The sequence below is a fragment of the Octopus bimaculoides genome, chromosome 1 (assembly GCF_046866305.1).
Source record: "Octopus bimaculoides isolate indiv1 chromosome 1, ASM4686630v1, whole genome shotgun sequence".
Classification (NCBI taxonomy): domain Eukaryota; kingdom Metazoa; phylum Mollusca; class Cephalopoda; order Octopoda; family Octopodidae; genus Octopus; species Octopus bimaculoides.
In genome coordinates, this window is record NC_142928.1 from 86137159 (window position 1) to 86162158 (window position 25000).

General features: G+C 35.0%; 1 protein-coding gene across 3 annotated transcripts in view; it reads left to right on the forward strand.

Annotated features, from left to right (window-relative positions):
* The window catches only part of LOC106868572 (uncharacterized), a 63022-nt gene that overhangs the window by 37446 nt on the left and 576 nt on the right, over nt 1-25000 (forward strand). For 2 of the 3 annotated variants that reach the window (XM_089353241.1, XM_089353248.1), the window contains 8 exons: nt 1049-1139; nt 5133-5182; nt 6473-6640; nt 10886-11001; nt 13854-13932; nt 17402-17497; nt 19192-19434; nt 21108-21193. In XM_089353241.1, coding sequence (XP_089209367.1) covers nt 1049-1139; nt 5133-5182; nt 6473-6640; nt 10886-11001; nt 13854-13932; nt 17402-17497; nt 19192-19434; nt 21108-21193 — 929 coding nt within the window. The remainder of the gene's footprint in view (nt 1-1048; nt 1140-5132; nt 5183-6472; nt 6641-10885; nt 11002-13853; nt 13933-17401; nt 17498-19191; nt 19435-21107; nt 21194-25000) is intronic. The other variant, XM_089353253.1, reaches the window with a different exon arrangement.

The window sequence follows — 25000 nt, forward strand, 5'->3', positions numbered from 1 at the left end:
TACAAATTTAATTTGCGGTCCATGGCAAGAGCTGTTTTAACGATGCGTCCTGCCTAGCTCTTCGAAACGCCGGTGTTAAAACGGAGGTAGCTGATGAAGTAGAATGTTCTCTATGTGGCTTGTGTGTTTTCTCGTCTCTGTTCTGTCTGCAATGTCCTGTACCCAGATATGCACCTATACATACAGGTGGATATCGGTATGCACATACCTGTACGTATATATGCATATACTCATTTACTATTTGTTTATATATATATATATATATATATATATATATATATATATATATATATATATATATATATACATATATAAAATTCTTTTATTCATTTATTTGCTTTAGTTATTTTAGTCATTTGACTGGGGGCACGCTAAGTTACGGGGACGGAAACATACCAGCATCGATTGTCAAGCAATGCTGGGTGGGGGTGACAAACACAGACACAAATATACACATATATACGACGGGTTTCTTTCAGTTTCCGTCTACCAAATCCACTCACAAGGCTTTGATTGGCCGGAGATTATAATAGAAGATACTTGCCCAAGGTGCCACACAGTGAGATTGAACTCGCAACTATGTGGTTGGTAAGCCACTCCTGCGCCAATGATTTATATATAATATATATATATATATATATATATATATATATATATATATATATATAATACAGTTCTGTATTTAAGAGATGAGGAATTATGTAGATTATTTACATTATTTACATTTGACGGATATCTGTCCTCAACCTGTTTGTTGTTAACACAACGTTTCGGCTATACCCGCCAGCCTTTATCGAGTGTCTTGGGGAAATTTCGAACCTGGGTTCTCATTCCTAAGGTATTTTTCGATGTTATTATTATTATTATTATTATTATTATTATTATTATTATTATTATTATTATTATTATTATTATTATTCAGGTCACAGCCTGGAACTTGGAATCTTGGGGTTAGTAGCCCGCGCTCTTAACCACTATGCCATATGCCCACATGATTATTATTATTATTATTGCTGTTGTTATTGTGGTTTCTGTTTTTTGCTATTAGGTACTATCTTCAAATAAACTAACTTCATGTGTGCCGGATTTATGCAATGCTGTGATCCAAAACGATACACTAACACATCTAAATTTATCAAGTAAGAATTTTTGTCTTTCAATTCAATGCGGCATAGGAGTCTAAATATATGATAAGTAAATCATAAAAATTTTAATTTGGTTCAATGTACAATTTTGTGTAAGTACAAATTGTACAAGTATGTATATCTATGCATGCGTGTGTGTGCGTGTGTGTATGCATGCATGTGTGGGGGGGGGGGGGATTCCCTTGTGAACAATTTAAAACAACATGTCACTTCTCTTGAAATCCAACAAACTATGCCATTAAATATTAAATTCAGAGCTCCGAAATCTAATTTAGCATCAGTGTATTTCACAGTTGTATTAGCTCTGAATATAACATTCAAATTATTTGTGTATGTGTGCTTGTTGTGTGTAGATTACAGTACTATACTATTCATGAAACATTGTCTAATATATACATTAGATATTTTAGATATTTTTTAAAGCCAAAGTTATATAAAAAAAACTACAATACAGGTAGATGTTTAGTACTATCGACTATACACATTTCACACACGACGGGACCTTGATGAATGCCATGAAGCAGGAAAGTATACTAGTCCTTATATATTTAATACTCTATATTTAATACTCAATATTTCATATATTCAATAAGACATTCAATACTTCATTTCATTTTACTATTTATATTATATGTTGGAACTCTTTTAAATAATATATTCCTCTATACACGATCATACAAAACCCTTTTTTATATTTTTTTTATTTTTATTCGCATACATATATCCTTATCAATCATAGGGCAGCAAAATAAATTTTAGAAATTTAATTTACCACCAGTGGTCCAGCGAGAATAAAAAATTAGTCAATAGACTACATATATATTATTCATTTAAAATATAGAGATGCCTATAATAGGACATCTACCCGCTAGAAAGAGTAGCAAAAAACTCTATACCACAAAAATAGGGATAATTTCGAAAGAGAATGAAAAATAAAAACATTTTTACCAGTCTACACTTTTGGGAAGTTAAGCATGTAAACTCGAGTCAGGTTCTTTCCTTGGCTCGTGTTTACACGCTAATCCGGATCTCTGCTGATGAAAGCCTCGGAGTTAGATATAATTTTATCTAGCTAAATAGCTTGAAACCATGGTACAGAGTGTAGACTGGTAAAAATGTTTTTATTTTTCATTCTCTTTCGAAATTATCCTTATTTTTGTGGTATAGAGTTTTTTGCTACTCTTTCTAGCGGGTAGATGTCCTATTATAGGCATCTCTCTCTCTCTCTCTCTCTCTCTATATATATATATATATATATATATATATATATATATATATATATATATATATATATACATACGTACATACATACATACATACATACATACATGCAAATACACGTACACAGATGCACACAGAGATTCATATATGCATGAGGGTGCGCGTACGCAAGTGTGTGTGTATCTGCGTGCGTGTGCGCGCGCATGTGTGTGTGTGTATCTGCGTGCGTGTGCGCGCGCTTGTGTGTGTATGTTTTTGTGTGTGTGTGTGTGCGTGTGTGTGTGTGTGTGTGTGCACAGGTAACCAAAACACGGAACAAAACATTTTGTCTTATTATTCTGTGTGTTTATATGGATATGAATATCGGGCTTTCCTCATCAGTTGTTAGCTGAAGATAAGGCAATTTCGATAAGATTTACCCTTCAGGATTGCTCACTTCAAAGTTTCAGTAGCTTCTTAAATACTTCCAAGGAACGGTGTCGTGCGGACAGGATGCTACAAATGAATGGGACGACGAGATAGGAAAACAAGTATACGATAAGTTAGCTACAATAAATATTTAACTCTGTCGGCCTAATGTAAAGGTTGTTTGCTGAGTCAAACTAAACACAGGACGGAGTGATACGGAATATTAGTTTCAAATTTTGGTACAAGGCCGGTAATGTTTTGGAGAGGGGCCGATTCGATTACATTGACCCCGATGTTCAACTGATACTTATTTTATTGACCCCGAAAGGATGAAAAGCAAAGTCAACCCCGGTGGAATTTGAACTCAGAACGTAGAGACCGACGAAATGTCGCTAAGCATCTTGCTCGACGTTCTAAATGTTCTGCCAGCTCGAATGAAAGTTATCCGATTGCGGTGAAAAGTACAAGATACCAGAGACGATTGTTCATAATCTCAGGATTTCTGCTAAAAAGATAGCTTACTGGACGTTAGACCTTGAACAAAGAAAGAGATACGTATATAGCGGAGAACAAAGTTACAGGTAGGAGTTCCATGTTCAGAAAGGAAGACGCATGCGTAGGCGGTAAATGTGTGTGTGTGTGTGTGTGTGTGTGTGTGTGTGTGTGTGTGTGTGTGTGTGTGTGTGTGTGTGTGTGTGTGTGTGTGTGTGTGTGTGTGTGTGAATTCACTTTGGGTATAAACCTTGTAGTATGCTATAGAAAGCGCGTTTACAGGTATTGGCTAATAAATGCTATTATACAGTGTGACGGATCATATCACTGACTATACGTCTGGAAATCTGTGAAATACCCGTAGAGTATATACAAAAATATGGATTAGAGAAGAAAAGGATCGAGCAACACGCTTTATTGTGTAATACTATAATTGCTTCGTCGTGAGAGAACAATTGTGGTATTATGCGGTAAAGCGTGTTGCTCAATCCCTTTTCTCTTATTCATTTATGTGTGCGTGTGTATGTGTGCGTATGCATGTATGTATGCATGTATGTATGCATGTATGTATGCATGTATGTATGCATGTATGTATGTGTGTGTGCGCGCGCATGTGTGTGTATGATCTTAATGTTATTGATTTCATAGTTGTGCTACGTCCCCTCTATTAATAAAATAGCTACTTCAGCTGGAAACTGAAACAGTCGTGGACTGTAATCAACTAAAATTAATCAATATCAATTATCATTGTAAAATTATGCTTTACTTAATGACAATAGCGATATAAATTAAGAAGGTCATACTTGCTCAAATCTCTAAGCTCAAGTTATCGAAATTCATTTAAAATCAGAATACTCTTTTTGTTGTTGTTGTTGCTGTTGTTTATCTATGATATACAAGTATAGCAGTCGTATACCTTAATGTTTCATTGATGGTCACAGGCTGAACTATTAAAATAAAGTTTGTCAATAGAAAGGTAACTTTCCTTGTCAAGTATCGAACTCGCAACTTTTATGAAGCACTAATTTTCAGAACGAATGTACACAGTATGTATACTTGGAATAGAAAATTGAGAGTGTGTTTACTACAATTCATGGCAACCTTCAAAATATTAGTTTCCTTTTAAATTAGCAGAAACGTTATATATTTTAATGGAAACATAAATATGATAGTATCATGATGTGCATACCTTTTAGAATGTCATTTACACGATAAATGAAGCGAATGACTTTACGAAATCGATTTGTAGATCAAATTTCATGTGCATTATTAAGAGCTTACATTTAAACGTATTGTAGTCTTCACGTTAAGTCTGAAATGTTAAGGCTTGGTAGCTTGTTAAAATGAATGAATTAGAAGAATGTAGGAAAGTATTTTACGCATGAAAATGTTAGCACATAGTTCAGTGCATTGTTAAACAAGAAAAGAAATAGATATATTTCTAGTGATGGAATATTAAATGTCACAGCTATGAATCCTATTCTAAGTTGTTATTTTACTTATTGGCTTTATGTAGGTAATCGCTTTCAGAAAGCAAAATTCTGTTCAAATTTATAAATAGCTTTGATGAATATCTAATCGCGAAAGTTTATCAGTTAAAACAATCATATTTTCCGGCATACAAGTCGAATATTTAGAACAAAATTTACAGCTTTAAAATGTTGGTCACCTTATATACCAAGATGATTTGGGAGGACCGAAAGTTCCATATGGAATACAACAGGATTGGAAAGATATTGATGGTGTTTGAATGTTTATACTACGTATTTACACTATATAACTATGTTGACTTATATGCTGAAAAATAGGGCATTTATTTCCATTCCATTAGACAGTTAATTCAAGTTATTTGTTTTTGCTTTCTAGGTAACGACTTAAATGATTCTTCAGCGCCTTCTCTGGCTTTGTTGATATCAGTAAGTGGTACCCTGCTTTAATTTATTAGTATAAATGGCAATTTATATCATAGTGATTATAAATATTGGGGTCATTTGTTATATGTTCGTATCTTGTTCCCGATGTACTATTGTGCTCCTGTACTATGTCCGATAAAAGCTTTTAATTCGAAACCACAAAAAAAACCGCAGATTTTACCAGGTAGAGATCTCTTAGAAAATGTATTACCATCCATAAAGTGTTTCTGGTGACCTAAAACAGTTAAAGCTTATAAACTGACTGTGTTGTTAGGGTTCCATTGAAGGCTGATGCTTGAGGCAGCGCGTGAAAGGCAAGTCATTTAGTCGGAGGTTACCTTTCTGAAAACAATTAAACAAGCTGAGTTTATAGTTGAGCTGACAAATTTTCTGGGCGGAGTAAAGTTCTATTTCCATTCATTTATATATATATGTATATATATAAATATATTATCCACTTGTCAGAGGTGCTCCGCTCTAAGAAAGTACTTATTGTTGAAAAGACGTGCAGAGGAGTATCAAGCGTAGAAGTCCAAGCAAGCAAAGGAAAGAAAAGAAACAAGGATTGATAAATACAATATCAGAAACAGGTTGTACAGGAAGATTACTAGCTTAGAAAGACATGTGTAATAGTTATATTGCGAATGATATACATGTATGGTTAGTCCACATTACTCTGTAAGGAGCGGCGGGCTGGCTTTCCGGTTTCTCTGGTCTATATATTTTTCTCTGGACAGAACGCCGGTCCGTCACCGGATAACTCATTTTTTACCAGCTGAGTGAACTGAGCAGCGTGAAATTGTTTCGCTCAACACCAAAACGCATCGTCCGGTTCAGGTATCGAAACTACAATCTTACCATCCTGAGTCCAACATCCAAACCATTAAGCCATGCGCCTCCGCAATAGGCATATATAGTGTATGATAACAGAAATTACAAATCAAAAAATAGAATCGCTATTTTCTGCAAGTTACTTTAACTCAATTAATTTGACATATCTCCACGAAAAATAGTTTCAAACATGACATTTCTCACCAAAAGAAAGATTGGTATATAAAACTGCTTCCCACAGTTATGGGTTAGGAAATTTTGAGTGGATATATCTGATTTCCACAATAAAATGGTTAAATAGTGGAAACAAGTTAAAGGCACCTTGACATAAACCACCTGATATCATGTATAAATAGTTAATAGTAAATAATAGTAAATATTTTAAACTGAATAAGTTAGAAAAACATATTAAATCAATATGGCTATGGTGAAATTTCGGAACAATCTTTTGTCTCTTTACAGAATGCCAGAAAGTTAGAATATTTGGACATTAGCCACAACAATTTGGAAAACAAATCTGGAAAAATAATTGGACCGGCACTTTCTGAGAGCAGTTCTCTCAAACATCTCAATATGAGTTGGAATAATATTAGATCAAATGGCTTGGAAGCAATGGGAACTGGTTTGAAAGTAAGTATAACTTTTGTAGGAGATATAAATGCTCTGGATGGAGATTTAAGTGTCTTGGCTATGGACCCACAACAATACTGGTGACAGAATATGAACCATCGACCAGCATTCAATCAATTTGAGTCGTAATGTCTACATATTAGTAATTAATGTTATTAGAATTGTTTGGTTAGTAACGTAGGGCAAGAGATAAGCTCTTGGTGAGTTAAAACTACAATCTATTTTCTATCCCCAGTTCGTGTAAGGTCATTTCACGTGTGTTTGCTGTAATATTTGTTAAAGAGGAGAAAGAGAAAAACTTAAGTTTCAATCCAAAACTAAGATAAGCAGACAAGACAACGGATAAACCCTATATCCAAGCAATATATTAGAGTATAACAAAAAAGAGAGGACAGGATCATTAATTGACAGTATATGTAAACAGTACGAGAGACATGCTCATCCAAGCAATACATAAGTAGTTTTAAAGGTGATAATTGACATTAAGAGCGGCAATTTAAGACCGATAAAATCAATAAGCCCAATAACGAAACTCTAACCACTTACTGGGCAACCACTTCACCAGTTACACTACAGAGTTACAAAGTGCCTCTCATTACATCTCAAATTAGATACTATGAACTATTTATCTTATTCTAATTAAACTATTTCATCTCCATAGGAATTCTTAGCCACCTTGCAGTAGCAGAATGGACTAGTTTATTGGTATACAACGTGTGAAGGTTTCCTACTTCAGTTCAATGTTTTCAGCGAGAAACTACGAATTAGTAAAATTGCTTTATGAAATTTATTCATCACATTTCGTTGGAAAAAAATCCAGCCGAAGTAGGAGACCTTATAATGGACATTAGTTGAATATTCGTTCCTGTTATAACTATGTTACTGATTTTGTAGAGATAATATAGTACTACTACAAAAACAGAAACAATTTATAATATTTGTTCATGTAAATACTTGTGTGCTGAAGATGCTGCTGTTCTTCATGTCCGAATGTAGGAGTCGATGTCTCCTCAGACGTTGAAGCAGTTCTGTAGGTGTTTCAACCACTTCTACTGAGACACCAGAGCTACCCAGGGCCACCCACTGATGTGGACGACAAAACTCACGCACAATATAACAAGATTTAATGAGTCAGATGTTGTGACTTCAGGTCAGATATTTCTGTCATCCTCAATATTCGTTTTTGCTGCACCATTTGTCCTCTCTCTTGAGCTAGATGTAATGGCCAGCTTTCTCAGTAGCTTCTGACAGTTTTCTGGCAGCATCTTTTCTCTCCTTCGCAACTAGACCAAGACTTCTGGTCCCAACAAATCTTCTAACGCCTATCACTGCAGTAAGACATATTGCCTCCCAATTATAGTTTTCAATGTTCAGCCAACTCGTTGTATTTTCTGTCTTTCCTGAAGAAAACGTCTTCGATGTTCGATTCCCAAGAAACCGTCACCTCTACTATCTTTACCACTTTCTTTACCTTGCACCTCAAGAAAAAGTCGCGTCTTTTGGTGACAGAAAGTGGGAAGCGATATTTACCATCAAGGTCAACAGAGACCTCCCAAGTCCCTTCTGTTCTGATTGTTCTTCACCTTACAGCGGCTAACTTGCAGCGTCGACCTTTTCTTCACAACTTTATCTTCCTGTGCGCCACTATTTGTGGTCTTTCGCCGTTGTTAATTTACTTTGGCCTCTCTGTCATTGCCTCAGTGTTCTAGGTACTTTATTATGCCGCCATGTGTATCTGATTAATTATCTAGTAGAGATAACAAAGTATTGTTCTAGAACAGAAACAATTCATAGTAGATACGATAAAGTTTCCTTATCGTTGTTCTTTTTGTTAGAAATGTTGCTTAATAACATTGTACAAGAAATTTTAGGGTCAAGAAAAAACATAGTTCTTATGTACATTTTATTATGAAGTTGATTGTGCTAAATTCGAATTTCATAACAAAAATTTCCCAACCCGTCACATTTTCTTGTAAATAACTGACTTAATAACTATGCAACTTATACTGATTTTTACGATACCATAAATTTATTTTGCTCCCAAAGTCAGATTAAATATGTCCTTTGTAATTAATTCATAAATATATAATGAATCGGAGTGTTTGTTAGCATTATATAATGTATTAAACTACAATTTAGTATTACTTCTCCGTTTATAAGACTCTCAGGTGTATCACACTTCAGGTTCCAGCAGAAGCCAGTCAGCATAGCTAGGCTTCATTTTCCCTTATACCTGTTTTCCATTGACGCTATATCTTGATGGAACCTCTCTCCATGTTCATCACTCACATCGCCTGCATTCTCTGAGAAGAAGGACAAATGAGAATGAAGAAAGTGTATCTGAAGTGACATATTGCACCTGAGATCATGGTAGCACTTGATTAGGCTCTCCACTATACTCTCTTGCTGGGCCACTTCTTGATTTCCCAGAAGTCCTTTGCATACCTCTTTGAAAGCATGCTAGGCCGCTAGCTCAGTTTCATCCATTGTCGCCTCGAAGTCCTCATCAGCTATAAGTTGACGAATCTGAGGGCCTACGAATATGTGCTCTTTAATCTTGGCTTCAGTTATTTTAGGGAAGATCGCCTTAAAGTACTGGAAACATAGCTTGATATGTTGCAGTGCTTTGGTAAATTGCTTCATTAGGCCTAGTTTTATATGCAGTGGTGGTAAAATGATTTTCTCTTTCTTAACTAGTGGCCATTTTCCGATGTGGCCATTCTGAGCGTAGATAATATTCTGATCTGACCCTACTATCCCACTTGCAAAGGAAGCGCATAAACTTGGTGTATCCAGTTTGTAGTCCATTAAGTAGAGCTACTACTTTCAAGTTCGCACAAATTAGCCATTCATGCTCTTTGTAACTTATGCGGTCTAAAATAAAAGCGAGGCTTTCATATGTCTTTCTTAAAATGACTGAGTGAGCGATTGGAACTGGAGGCATGATGTTCCCAATGTGCAAGAGAACCGCTTTTATGCTGTAAAGGGATGCATCTATGAATAACCTCCACTCATTTGGTTCATAGGCCAACTCAAGGGCATTGAATAGGTCTCTGATATCATTACAATTAGTCGAATTGTTTTCCAAAGTGAAGAATTGCTGTAGATCTGCAAAACGCTTCCTAAATACTGTACTTCGAACATCTTTATCCAACAGGTTCTATTGTTGCAGACGTGAGGTTAGGACTTCATTCTGTTGCTTAGTATGTGTTAGATCACGAACTATATCATTGAGTTCAGGTTGGCTGATGAGGTGTAGTTTCTTATCGGATTTACCACGGATTTGGACCCAAATAACTATAAAAATATTGATTGTAATTTTATAATCTTCATAGGTTAGGTTGAAAAATAGCTTAGGGACACTCCATTAAAATTATATCAAAATCCGTTCATAACTTCGGACCAATACTGTTTGCACTCAATTCCTACGGAAGCACCAGTGTATTTAACATAAGTAAGATGGTAATTTAGGTAATTTACGAGAAACTGGAGGGTCACAGAAAGAAACAAATGTTATATTCATGATCTACACACAAAAGACCCCTGGAAAAGTTTATTTTCATTTCCGGTTTTTTTTTTTTTTCATTGTTATACGGTATAATTAATATTGCATTTAAGGCTGCGAGCTGGCAGAATCTTTACTGTGCCAGGCAAAATGTTTAGCGACATTTCGTCCGTCTTCACGTTCTAAACTCGAATGCTGCCCAGGTCCACTTTGCCTTTCATCCTTTCGGGGTCAATAAAATAAGTCCCAGTTGAACAGTGGGGTCGATTTAATCGACTTATCCCGTCCTCCGAAACTGCTGGCCTTGTACCAAAATTTGAAATCAATAAATTATATTGCATTCTAATTGTGATTTCAAAGTTTTAAATGTATCAACCATTTCCACTTCTCTAATAATAATGATTTATAAAATTTTCACAAGGTCATAAATTTGGAAGTAAAGATAGAGAAGACTTAATTAACGCTATTATTCGACAAATACTAATTTCATTATGGCTGACAGGTGTAAGACAGCGAGCTGATAGAATTGTTAGTGCGTCGGACAAAATGCTGACCTTGTGCCCAAAAAATTAGAATTGTGTTTGACCAGATGAATCCCAAAGTTAAACACGACATTATTTGAACTCAAAACGTAAGCGAATGAAACAAAATACAACAGGATGTCCAGCACTTTTCCGTTTCTATAATAATAACATTGTTAAAAAATATTCTTAATTGAATAAGCTATACTTTCATTACAGAATAATGATACTCTGACATACTTAGACGTCTCTTGGAATGGTATTGACAAAAATGCGGCTAAAGCAATCGGTGAAGCACTGAAATCTAATTCCACATTAGAACATTTAAACATCAGGTAATCTCTGTTGTTATATACAATGTATATACTCACGTAAAAGTCGAATATTTTTGACTAAAACTTGGGATGCGACTATTACACAGATAATATATTTGAGGAGCTGAAATTCAAGGTACACCGTACTAGTTGCAGAACCCCCAAGTGGTCTTTTAAATCAGTGGTTCTCAACCATTTTTATCTATGGATCACTTCGATTACTATTTTCTCTAATGGACCACCACAGCCATTCGATGTTTAAAAACTAATTTTATAGATGCTTCTTTCAAAATTCCTATACGGTTATTCATACATTTACTTACATGGGATGAACTATGTAAAACGTTAGAGAAAGAAACCTAACTGTTTCTTGCAGTACATACAATTAAATGAAGACTTTCCATGTACCCTCAAAGTACTACTGTAGATCTCTAATTTACTTTTTTGCTAGTGTAGACCCCCAGAAATCTTATATGAACCCCAGGGGTTATATGGACCCCGGTTGTGAACCACTGTCTTAAATGAATAAAGGAAAATACATTGAACTTCAGTATCTATAATAATCCAAAAATGATGCGTTAAATCACTCGTCCTATTAAGAATATGACGAAGCAGCTTTTATGAATGTTAATACTTGCTGTTTTACTTGTATCCATCACACTTGGACAACTACATTTGTCGAAGTCCCACACAAATCACTGTCACTGCATATATCAGAGCTGAATTACAAATTAGGTATTTTTATTAAAATTAGAATGATAAATACGATGAATGAAAATTAATATGTAAACTTTATTTCTGCATACAGAATTATTAGGTTGGTGCATAATTATTGCGGCTTTTTTTTTTTAATAAATTTTATTCAACAAAAAATTTTAACAAAACGCCAATTTAAATAAAACGCCAAGCAGAAATTGAAGTAGATTGTGAATATGCTCCGGAATAATCATTTAAACATAATTTTGTTAAGTGTTCTTATTCAAAATTTATTGAAAAAAGAAAGCCGCAATAATTATGCACCAACCTAATATAAAAGAAAAGAAAATTACATAAGTCTTACAAACTTCAAACTCAAAAGTTCATTAAAATCACATAATTTTCTTATCTAGATAAGCAATAAGGCTTTTGTGCAATCCTCGTTCTCTACCAAATTAATAAATCATATCGTCTCATGAACCTTTTGCACTATTTGGCACTTACCTTAAAACCCAAAATGATCGGCTTCTTTGATTCCTTTTGGGCATAGATTCGGATGGCTCCGAGTTTTATACAATGCTTTCTGTCATTTACATTCTCTGCTTTACAGCTGTATTCATATAGGAATTGTTGGATGATGAATCTCTGCGTACTTCTGCATCTGAGATATAACTATAATGAAAGATAAATGCATACAGCTAGCTAATATATATATATATATATATACGAGCCGTCCATGGGGCTAAGCCCATTATGGATGCGAAACCATTGGTCACTCTATGACCGGACAAATGTGTGTGCGTGTGTGTTTGTGTATGTATTTATAAGTTAGTTTAATGTATCACGCTAATTTTACTACATTAATTGCAGTTTTCTTCTTTAATGAAGATAAGAAAATCCATAACCTAATGTCTGCATGAACTGCTTTATCAAAAGAAATGATGGATGAGGTATTCATTTCCATGCCTTATCAGTTCTAAGTACTGTCTCGAGTCTGAGGACTCATACGACCACTAACTCGGTTTCCATGACGTATAAGTGACCGAGATCACAACATTCCCCCTGAACGAGACACCATCTGCTGAGGGGGAGATCACAACATGCCCCCTAAACGAGACACCATCTGCTGAGGGGGTTTACAGTTACAGCTGAGTGAACTGGAGTAACATGAAATAAAGTGTTTTGCTCAAAAGCTCAAGCACAGCTCAATCTGGGAATAGAAACCACGATTGCAAACATCGTGAGTGCAACATTCTAACCACTTGGCTACGCGCTTGTCCACAAGAGCATGTCCACAAGAGCATGTCCACAAGAGCAAATGTCCACTACACATGTCCACAAGAACAAATGTTGGTTCGTTATCAGGGAAAAAACTGGGATCGACTTTTGTTTGTGTAAATAGAGCGTGTGCGTGTCTGTGCGTGTCTGTGCGTAGTTGCACGCGTGTGCGTGTCTGTGCGCGTGTGCGTATCTATGCGTGGGTGCGTGTCCGTGCACGTGTGCGTGTCTGTGCGCGTGTGCGTGTGTGTGCGCGTGTGCGTGCATGTGCATATGTGTGTGTTCATATCAGCCCTTTAAGAAAATTGATTGGTAGAGAAATGTTTGTTGCGGTCATTTAGAACATTATTAATGTAAAGATTTTCAGCAATGCAAAGACACAGCCACTGTTCATATCAAGGAAATACTCTCGCACCCATCCTTTTCTAATTTCGAACAACACACAAGTAATATCATTAAGGTCGCTACTTCGATTCACTATCTCTGACGATCTTTCCTGGTGACTCCTACATACATAACACAGCTAGAAGCGTGTCCCAAGGACTAGCCTTCGTCACCTGGAACAGAAAATGCTTCAGAATTGATCAGCCACTGACCTTTTACAAAGGTCAAGAATCACAATGATGCGCTGCTCACGTATCTGAGACGGTGCTACTGGTCCAGGTACAAACATTTTAGACTAGCATTTCACCGATTTACTAAGATTTATTCTACGTACACGCTATAATCTCAAAATAACGAATTTGCTGTCCTCTCTCTCTCTCTCTCCCTCTCTCTCTCTCTCTCTCTCTCTCTCTCTCTCTCTCTCTCTCTCTCTCTCTCTCTATCTCTTTCACATACACGCAAACACACACACATACACACACTCACTATATCTCCAGCATTTCTACTTCTTTCAGCAATTGCCGAGTTAACGCTGAATCTTCCGTGTTGATCGCAATCGGAATAAGTAGCAACAGCAGTCTTAAAGTTCTAAAGGTTAGTCTCTCACATTCTCATGCACTGTCAGTCTCCCCCTCTCTCTCTCTCCCTCTCTCCCTCTCTCTCTCTCTCTCTATTTCTATCTATCTCTCCATTTTTGTATGTCTATATTAAATAAAACATCAACACTTCACTTCAGTAAGTGTTATAATAACGCAAGGTTTCGATATTAAGTCGATTTGTGTTAAAAAATTAACATGACTTGAGCCTCAAAAACTTGCGTTTGTGAAAATCAAACCCACGGAAATAAAGAAACAAATATACATATGCATAAATTTAGAACAAGACCCTGAACATTCTTAACTTATAAAATCATGAAAATTTATCAAAACCATACAAAATTTTGAATGGAAAATTTTCAACCAGTCATTTAACATGAGCTACCAAGATCATCATCATCATCATTTAATTCCGTCTTCCATGCTGGCATGGGTTGGACGGTTTGACTTGAGCTAGTAAACCGGAGAAATGTACCCGATTCCAATCTGATTTGGTACAGCTCTCCAGTTGTAAGTGTAGGAATTATATTTACATGAACTGTTACATAATTTTACATATGATCCGTCTTTACAGCTGTTTCAATGCATCTGTGAATAGTGGATATCATCACGCATATTTCAGTATTACCGTTCTCTCCGTATTAATATTTGTTCAAACTTTTTCATATAGCGGACTCACCTGTTTTTATGTCTAAAGATTTTTTTCTAGAAGTTAAATAGTGGTTAGTTTTGCATTCCTTCAAGACACTAGCAAGGAATCTATTAGAGCCAACTGCAGAATAATACTTGGTTTCGTTTATTACTGCAAAGATATCTAAATCTATAAAAGTTATGTTGGTGGTGATCGTTGGAGGTTGACATCATTGAAATAGTTCAAGTCATCGCCAGAAGGTTAACCGAAGACACAACAATATTGTTTCTGCAAGATCTCTATCATTTGTTAAGCATCATAAAATAGAATGCTATCACTATATATCAGTTGACCGATGGGTGAGATAGCGGTCCAATGTATGTTGGCAAATAAATAGAACACTTTTGATTTGTGTTTGAGTTTTTTTTTAATAACCCTGTCTTTTCCTGTTGCCCTTTGGTTGCTGGTTTATATTTCATGCTGTTCTGCAGATATTGTTTTTAATTTAAGTGTTCTTACAGCTGTTGATTGTGGGGTCTGTTGGTGGTAGTATTTTAATTGATTAGTTATATATATATATATATATAGTATTCGGATTTTCCTGATGAGTGTTCCTTTTCCTCTCTTGGAAGCCTAGTTCTATGTGCGAATGAGTTTTGTTGGACCGTATTTTGAAATCTATCAGTGACGACGTATATATATATATATATATATATATATATATATATATAAGAAGGAAAATGCACACATTTTACATAGTTTTAATATATTTTATAAGTGAAAGGTATTGCTTTTGTCGATCGGTTTCGCTTTTGCTACTCATGACATTGAAATTATTGTAATTTCGTATTTTCTTATGATGATTTTAGTCTATGCTGTGTGTGGAAGTTTGTGAGTTTGTGAATGTAAAAAAATCTACATTTGCCAACAAACATTGGATCGCTATCTCACCCATCGGTCTACTGATATATAGTAATAGCATTTTATTTTATGATGCTTAACAAATGATACAGGTCTTGCAGAAAGTAGAAAAATCTAAGAGGGGGAAGGGGTAATTGGTGATGGTTATTATTCGAGACAGGGGAGGTAATTGTTCATTTTTTTAGGTGGAGAAAAACTCGAGCCTTCCAGTTGATTGGACAATTTCTGGACGGCTCGGAACTCCTATTCAAACAAGGAGAGAGGTTCACAATTAAAACCAACTTCACTTGTGCTTCCGAAAATCTAATTTATGTTATAACTTGTTCAGGTTGTGGGCATAACTATATAGGACAGACAAATATGACACTTAGACGGAGATCCACACTACATAAGGAACAGATCCGTTTCCCACAATACAGACAGATTCCTTTGAGTGAACGCATAGAGAGATGTGCAGGTAATATCCGACCAAACTTTACAGTTTTCCCCATCTAGTGTAAAGAAACAATTTCCGTACAAGTACGTTTAAAGAAAGAAAATTTGTTTATCGAAAAATATAGAACACGCCTAAATATGAACGCATAAGCAACTTTGATTTCAGTTCATATTTTAATTCATGATTACATACCTATCACTGTACATATCTCATCCCACTACTTTAGCTTTTGAGTTTTTTGTATATTTATGCATATTTATTTTTCCCCTCCTCAAAAAAATGAGCAATTACCTCCCCTGTCCTGAATAATAACGATCGCCAATTACCTTCCCTTAGATTTTTCTACTTGTTGGTTCATTCTCAAACTTTCACACAATATGGACTAAAATCTTCTGAAGAAAATACGAAATTACAATGATTTCAATGTCATGATTAGCAAAAGCGAAACCAGTCGACAAACACAATACTCTTTCACTTATAAAATATATTAAAAAAATATATTAAAATTTTGTAAACTGTGTGCATTTTCCTTCTTTTATTTTATATATATATGTTGCATTACAACTTACCGCGTGGGGATAATCAAAATTCTCTTCCTCCCTCTTTCTTACGATATATATATATATATATATATATATATATATATATATATATATATATATATATATATATACATATATATTGTTATATTTGGGGATGGTCATGTTGCCAGTTTAGCCATTAAAACACACGCACTATATATTTGGTGTTAATTTGCTTCAGCTTTATTTTATTTTTTACATTAATCGTATTTCGGCCAAAGTTCTTTCGTCACACTTCTGTGACTTCATCGGTGGTCCTTTCAACACACGATTTCACATGTTATATATATATATATGTGTGTGTGTGTGTGTGTGTGTGTGTGTGTGTGTGTGTGTGTGTGTGTGTGTGTGTGTGTATGTATGTATGTATGTATGAGACTCTTTTTTATAGTCTTAGTCAATAACTGTGTATCACCTTCAAATAGCCACAAATGCGTTGCAGCGAGATTGAACCTTATATTACAAGTGCCTTAAGTGCTTCGACTTGTTTGCTATCATGTGCAAAAAACATTTGTATAAGGTTTATTTTTTTATCTAACACTGTGTGTCGTAACGATTGTACACAAATTGTCTATACAATTATGTGTACTGACATAAAAATGGGGAAAAGTTGTATAACAGGCGGTCTGAAGTATCACACTGGAATATAGTTCCCAACAAGTGACAGGTACGTGATTCGAGCCTTCAAGCACTGTCAGTGAGCCTGTTTCTTCTTGACGCTTATGATACCTATTATGTGTAGAGGATGTATGTATTTATATACCTGTGTACGTGCATATTTGAATACAATTATGAAAATGTTATGGCAAATACATATAGAACAGTATATGCATGAGTTACATTCAAAGTATTCAGGAGTATTGAACGAATATAATACATATTTATATTTCTATAATAGATGATCCGAAACCCAATGGAAGGTTCCGGTTGTTATGCTATTTGTGCAGCTGTGTTACGCAACCAAAATTCGGTCATTGAACATTTAAATTTTCAGGTATTCTATTATTATTATTATTATTATTATTATTATTATTATTATTATTATTATTATTATTATTATTATTATTATTATCATCGTTATTATTCTGTCCTAGGACGACGAACTGGCAGAATCGTTAGTACGCCGGATAAAATGCTTAGTGGCATTTAATACGTATTTACGTACTGAATGCAAATACTGCCGAGGTCAACTTAGCCATTCATCTTTCCGGAAATCGATAAAATAAAATACCAGTCAAGTATTGGAGTCGATGTAATCTACTTTCCCCTCTCTCCAAAATTTCAGGCCTTGTGCTTATTGCAGGAAGGATGATTATTATTATTATTATTATTATTGTTGTTATTATTATTATTCAGTAGTTTTATTTTTATAACGTGCTTTCACTTCACTACCGAGCGCAGCTCTGTGCGCCTTGGGTATGTGCTGTGGTTTGCTGTGGTGCTCTTATGTTTACTGTATTGAAAGTGTTTTGCGTAGAATGTGTGCAGTGCCCAGTAGTGCAATTTTCTGTATGTTATATATATTTGTAAGTCCTGGTGTTTTTGTTATGTATTTGTCTGAATATTTTTTTATTATACCTAAGGCACCTACTATGATAGGAATTGTTTCTTCTGTTTTTAGATTCCACATTCGAGTTATCTCTATTTCCAGGTCTTTGTATTTTGAAAGTTTTTCCATTTCTTTTAGAGAAACGTTGTCATCTGCTGGTATTGAAACATCAATTAGAAGGCATTTTTTTCCTTCATGATCTTTGACAACTATATCTGGTCTATTTGCCTTAATTTCTCTATCTGTGTGTATTGGCATATCCCAGAGTATGGTTGCTTTCTCGTTTTCTGTGACCTTTTCTGGCGTGTGTTTATACCATCTTTTTTCTGTTGCTATTCCATAATGTTGGCATAGCTTCCAGTGTATATAGGTCCCAGCTCTGTCGTGTCTGTGAATATATTCCTTCTTAGCCAGGACTGGGCAGCCAGATATAATATGATTTATTGTTTCTTGTCGATCTCCACATATTCTACAGTTACTTGTTATATTTCTTTTCATTATGTGTTTTTGGTAATTTCTGGTGGGGAGGCTTTGGTCTTGTGCAGCAATTAAAAATCCTTCAGTCTCTGCTTTGAGTCCTGAGCTTCTCAGCCATTGCTGGGATTTTTCTCTGTCTATTTCTTTCGCATTTATTATTATTATTATTATTATTATTATTATTATTATTATTATTATTGTTATTATTATTATTATTATTATTATTATTATTATCATTATTATCATCATCATCATCATCATCATCATCATCATCATCATCATCATTATTATTATTATTATTATTATTGAGTGAGAGAGCAGCGCATGCCATCAAATTGACGGTATTTCGTTCGGCTTCACGTTCAGAGTTTAAATTCCGCCGAGAACAACTTCGCCTTTTATCCTTTCGGGATCATAAAATAAGCATCAGTTGAGCACTGGGGTCGATGTAATTGACTTACCCCAACTCCCAAAACTGCTGGCCTTGTGCCAAAATTTGAACTTGTTACTTCTGCAGCAACACCGTTGGCGAGGGATTATTCTGTGTGTGTGTGTGTGTTTGTGTGTGTGTGTGTGTGTGTGCGCGCGCGCGCGTGTGTGTGTGTGTGTGTGTAATGGATCTTTTTGTAAATCCTTATTTCTTTCTTCTTTTTTCTCACTAGCATACACACGTCGACAAAGATTTTGAAGATCTTTTGAACAAGATCAAAGAAAAACTCCCGGATATTAAAGTCATTTATGGGTGTCAAGAGGCCCCGAAGAAACCAAAGGCTGTTATCCATCCTATGGCTAGATTAGTGCGTTATCTGGATGACAATAACATTCGACTGGCTGACTGTTTTGGTACTTTTGATGAGGATGGAAGTATGACAGTAACACATGAAGAGTTTATAAAAGGAATTGAGGTAAAGATTTTTCAACTACCAACAAGGCTATCTTTATCTTTCATTCATGACGTTGACAAAATTACCGGCTGAGTTATGAGGTAGAGTTAATCGACTATACCCCCTCACCAAAACTGTGTGGCTTTGTGCCTATGTCAGAAGTCAATCGTTACCACGCCGGACTAAATGCCTAGAGGCGTTTTCTTCCGAATCTTTTATATTCTGAGTTCGAATACCGCCGAGGTTAACTTTGCTTTTTATCCTTTCGAGGTCGATAAAATATGTACCAGTGGAGCTCTGGATTCAATGAAATCGATTTGCCTTGTGGCAAAATTAGAAAGGATTATATTATTCTCTCTCTCTCTCTCTCTCTCTCTCTCTCTCTCTCTTTCTCCCTCTTTCTTCCTCTCTGTGATATGTCTTTTACTCTTTTACTTGTTTCAGTCATTTGACTGCGGCCATGCTGGAGCACCACCTTTAGTCGAGCGAATCGACCCCAGGACTTATTCTTTGGAAGCCTAGTACTTATTCTATCGGTCTCATTTTGCCGAACCGCTAAGTTACGGGGACGTAAACACACCACCATCGGTTGTCAAGCGATGTTGGGCGGGGGACAAACACAGACACACAAGCATATACACAAACATGTATACATACATATATATATATATATATATATATATACTTATATACGGTGGGCTTCTTTCAGTTTCCGTCTACCAAATCCACTCACAAAGCTTTGGTCGGCCCAAGGTGCCACGCAGTGTGACTGAACCCGGAACCATGTGGTTGGTAAGCAAGCTACTTACCACACAGCCACTCCTGCGCTTATATACTTAATTGGAAAGGAATGCGTATATTTTTTCAACAATTGATATATTTTTCAAGGAGTAACAAAGATTTGATTTACTTCTAGTACTCTATAAGAACATACGAGATATAAGTGGAGTGAAATTTCACCGAGAAAGCAATTTACAGCGGGTTTTGTCTCAGCATACGGTTGCCAGTAGACACATGGTACTGACGAAGCTGAAAGAGGCCGAAATACACATCTAGCAATGCCACCACAACTGCTGGACGATTTTCGACTGCTATCGATATATTTTGGGGCTTTTTTAACACTACACATCTATAAGAGATACTATTTCAGGAAAATACCGTTGTTGCTTAGGCTTTCAACGATATATCTGCTTTAAGTGTGATACACAGATAACTATTTCAAACAAATATTGCTTATATTGCACGTAACAAATTTTTATTCAGCCTGCCGGCTAATTACAACGTCAGTATTTTTTCAATCATTGCTTTATCATATCAGTAACAGTGGGTTCTGATTTAATAAGTGGTTGCCAGAGGATACTTACTACTAACGAAACCTAGATAGGCGAAAATGCCTATTTAGCAATGCCTCCACTTCTACTGGACGATTTTCTGCTGCTGCTGTTGCTGCTGCTGATATATTTTTGTTTTTTTAACACTGTATTTTTATATGAGTTACAATATCAAGACATGTACCGCAGTTAATTAGGGTTTCTAGATTGTATCTATTTTAAATTAATACACACATTGCTAATTTAAATTAATACTGCTTCTGTTACACATAACGAATAAACAAATATCTAAGAAACTTACTATATTAAGAAACTCACAATACGAAATCTTAGAAACTTACTATATAAAATCTTCATTTTCAGTCAATCGGACTCAAATTAGACGATGCCCAAAAGGTTTTCTTGCTGAATGAAATGGATCGTGATGGAGACGGAGAAATTGACTATAGGTAACTTTATTATATTATATCATATAAATGTGTGCGTTCATATTTATATATACATCTATATATTATCTACATCGATGTGTACTATACATGCTCACACAGACGCACACACATGTATGTATGTATGTATGTATGTATGTATGTATGTATGTATGTATGTATGTATGTATGTATATATATATATATATATATATATATATATATATATATATATATATATATATATATATATATATATATATATATATATATACATACGAGGAGTGCTGAAATGTTCTTGGCTTCGAGTAAAAGAAAATACAGGAGGATCAGTTAATTATGATTTTATTCAATACACATACATACATACATGACAAGACGTGATGTTGTAGCTAGGACACTCTATAATGAAATTCATCGGAAGGATAACCCCGAGGACAAAGAAATAAGAACCCACAGTATGGTAGAAGCCATAGCCACTCATAACAAAAATGTAAGCACAACAGACCTGATATAATGATTTGGGATAGAGAAGAGAAACTGTGTACAGTTGTGGAAATTAGCTGCCCAGCGGTTGTTAACATAAAGCTGAAGATCAGTGCAAAAGCGAATATCTACGCTGAACTATTGAGAAATCTGCAGGTACTCTATCCAGATTACAAGTTCAGGTTCATACCTGTAATTATTGGAGCCTTGAGATATGTAACACACTGCCTAAATACCAATCTTGAGAAATTAGGCTTCTCAAAACCAAAAAAGAGAAAGTTAATTCGAAGACTACAGATTCAATCCATCACTGGAACTGTAAAAATCTGTAAAACTTTCCAGAAGTTTATCATATAAATATATATATATGAGCATGTCTGGATATGCAACTATATGCATGAGAATGCATACATAAAGCAAAACATACAAATCTAGACATATACATACATACATACCTACATACAAACCAAAATACCCTGTTGTTGATGTTGAAATTCCAATAAAGGAGCCTTGGATCTTCGTTAGAAATCGGCTTTTTCTCAATTGGCAAGAAATCTTGAAATAAAACTGAACTATGTCATACATACATACAACTCAACACCAAGAATTTTCTTAACTGAAAATGTCTTGTGGCTTTGTTAGCAACTGGCTTGAACTCAAGAAGAATTTAAATTAAACTCAAAGAAAAATAATATGAGCGCGCGTGCACATACACACACACTCACACACACACGCATGCACGCACGCACATACATACATACATACTTACTCTATAAAAATCTGCAAGACCATCTTAAGATTTAAAAGATGATGAACAAATCAAGATGCTTTCCTGCACAACCTTACTACCAAGCAGATGGCCGGTCAAAATTTATTCTAAATGAAAAAGCGAAAGAGAACATGCACACATACACACATGCACACACTCACACACACACACACACACACACACACACACACACACACACACATACATACATATTATATTAAGTGGCAAAGCGTGGTATGTGCGGAATGTGTGGACTGCATAGAGCGTTGTCAAAACCTACGCTGTGTGACTGGATACATAATACGTATTATAGAGGAAATTAGATTCATTGTTATATAGGAGTTGACTACTATTCCTTTCAGTTCTATATTTAAGAGATGAGGAACTATGTACATTATTTACATTATTTACATTTGACGGATATAACAAGATGAGGACAAATGTCCGTCAAATGTAAATAATGTAAATAATGTACTAGTCCTTTACTTTGAATTTCATGCTTTGACAATTGGTAGATTGTGTCTCATCGAAAATCTATTTCTTTGCTGGAACCATCTGAAAATTACTTAATTACCATGACAGTGAAGTAACAGTAGTAAATTTTAACTGATTATTTTGTGCGTGCGCGCGTGTGTGTGTAGGGTGATAGATAGGTAGATAGATAGATAGATAGATACATACATACATACATACATACATACATACATACATGCATGCATACATACACACACACATACATACATACAGAAATATATTCTTTTCTTCGATGGTACGGGGTGATGTAGGAATCTGGCAGGCGTGAAGTGGATTCGATCCACTATATACAAATTTGAATCAACACTGCGTCAGAACTTTTCCCGCGGTGGAACAACGGTTTTCGAAGCGGTGTCTCCACCACGGGAAAAGTTCTGACGCAGTGTTGATTCAAATTTGTATATAGTGGATCGAATCCACTTCACGCCTGCCAAATTCCTACAGATATATAATACATATAGAAAGAGAAAGAGAACATGCATACATACCACATTCATATATACACACACACACACACACACACATTATATTATACTATCTCTCCCTATTCTTCTCTTTAATTCAATCTATTTATTTAACGCCCCCACAATATCATACCCAAATTACATAATGTCCCTCATAACCCCTAACCGTCTATATTTTTAAAATGATTACATAATGTCCCTCAAAACCCATAACTGTCTGTTTTTCAGATCCTTAATTGGTTTTTCAGCACGATTTGGTTAGCTAATACATCCCTCTATTACTTTCTCGACGTCCTCTCTTTCTTTTCTAACAACTTAATGTTTACATTACTTGGATACTTAACATACGAATATGTGGTCCTCAACTATCTTATTTAGTACGTTTTTACCACCAATTTGAATTCCTTTGAGAAAATATGTAAGCATTAGCCTTTTGCAATAGGCAACCCTGAAGATATCTGATCAAATTAGGTTATTTTTGCATCTACAACACTTAACATGGTTCGAATCTTGCAGATCCGAAGCACTGTTTACCTAGTGAACAGATTGAAACATGTGCAGGTACTTTTTATGCTTATTTTATGTTATTTTATGTTCCTTTAAATTTTATTTGCATTAAATTATTTGCTGTGTTTTTATTGTGACACAAATAAAATAAGTATCCATAATATTTTTCTCCGTTTTCTTATATTAATATAAAATGTAAATTAGACTGTTTATCCCCATATATTGAGAAATTTCTCCCAATATATCATCGATAATACCATATATATATATATATATATATATATATATATATATATATATATATATATATAATGGAGATGTACTTGCATAGCAAGCGACCTGATCTGAGATCGTGTGCTGGAACGAAAACAATAGCAGCGTGGAAGGTGTTTATAAACCATTTAAGAAACACAAAAACCGTTAGATTCACTTCAACATTTAAATTTAATTTGCCAAAATATTTTCGTCGCTTTGAGACCGCGACCTGTTCACTGACAAAATTCCGTGCTGCATCTCATATATGGATTGTCCTTTCTTTAGGTTAAGTGCTTCGACCGTTTTGTAAATCCTTTTCGGGTAAACCTTCAGTGAGATGCAGTGTCTAATGAAATGAAGCTGTTATCTAGCTGTTATTTTTCTCAAGCAACAAGTAACGGCTTTCCTCGGAGTTATGGAGTAGATAAAAAGCCGACAACTGATGAAGGGTCATTCTTTGTGTTACTTGTCTTGTTTTCCATTTGTTTCTTTCATTGTTCGCAAAAAAAACTTCGTATTCCATGTTTTCGTTTTTCATGTTGTTTACGTTTTATGACGTCCTGTACCCATATATGCATATGTATATACATATATATGTAAGTATGTACATATATGGATGTACATATGCATATGTATATATATCATTTATATTATATATATATATATATATATATATATATATATATATATATATATATATTATACGCGTGTGCGTGTGTCAGTGTGTGCGTGGGTGTACATATATATGTGTGTGTTGCCTCATATAAATTATAATTGGTAGATTTTATCTAATTTCTATCATCATTAAATATAAAT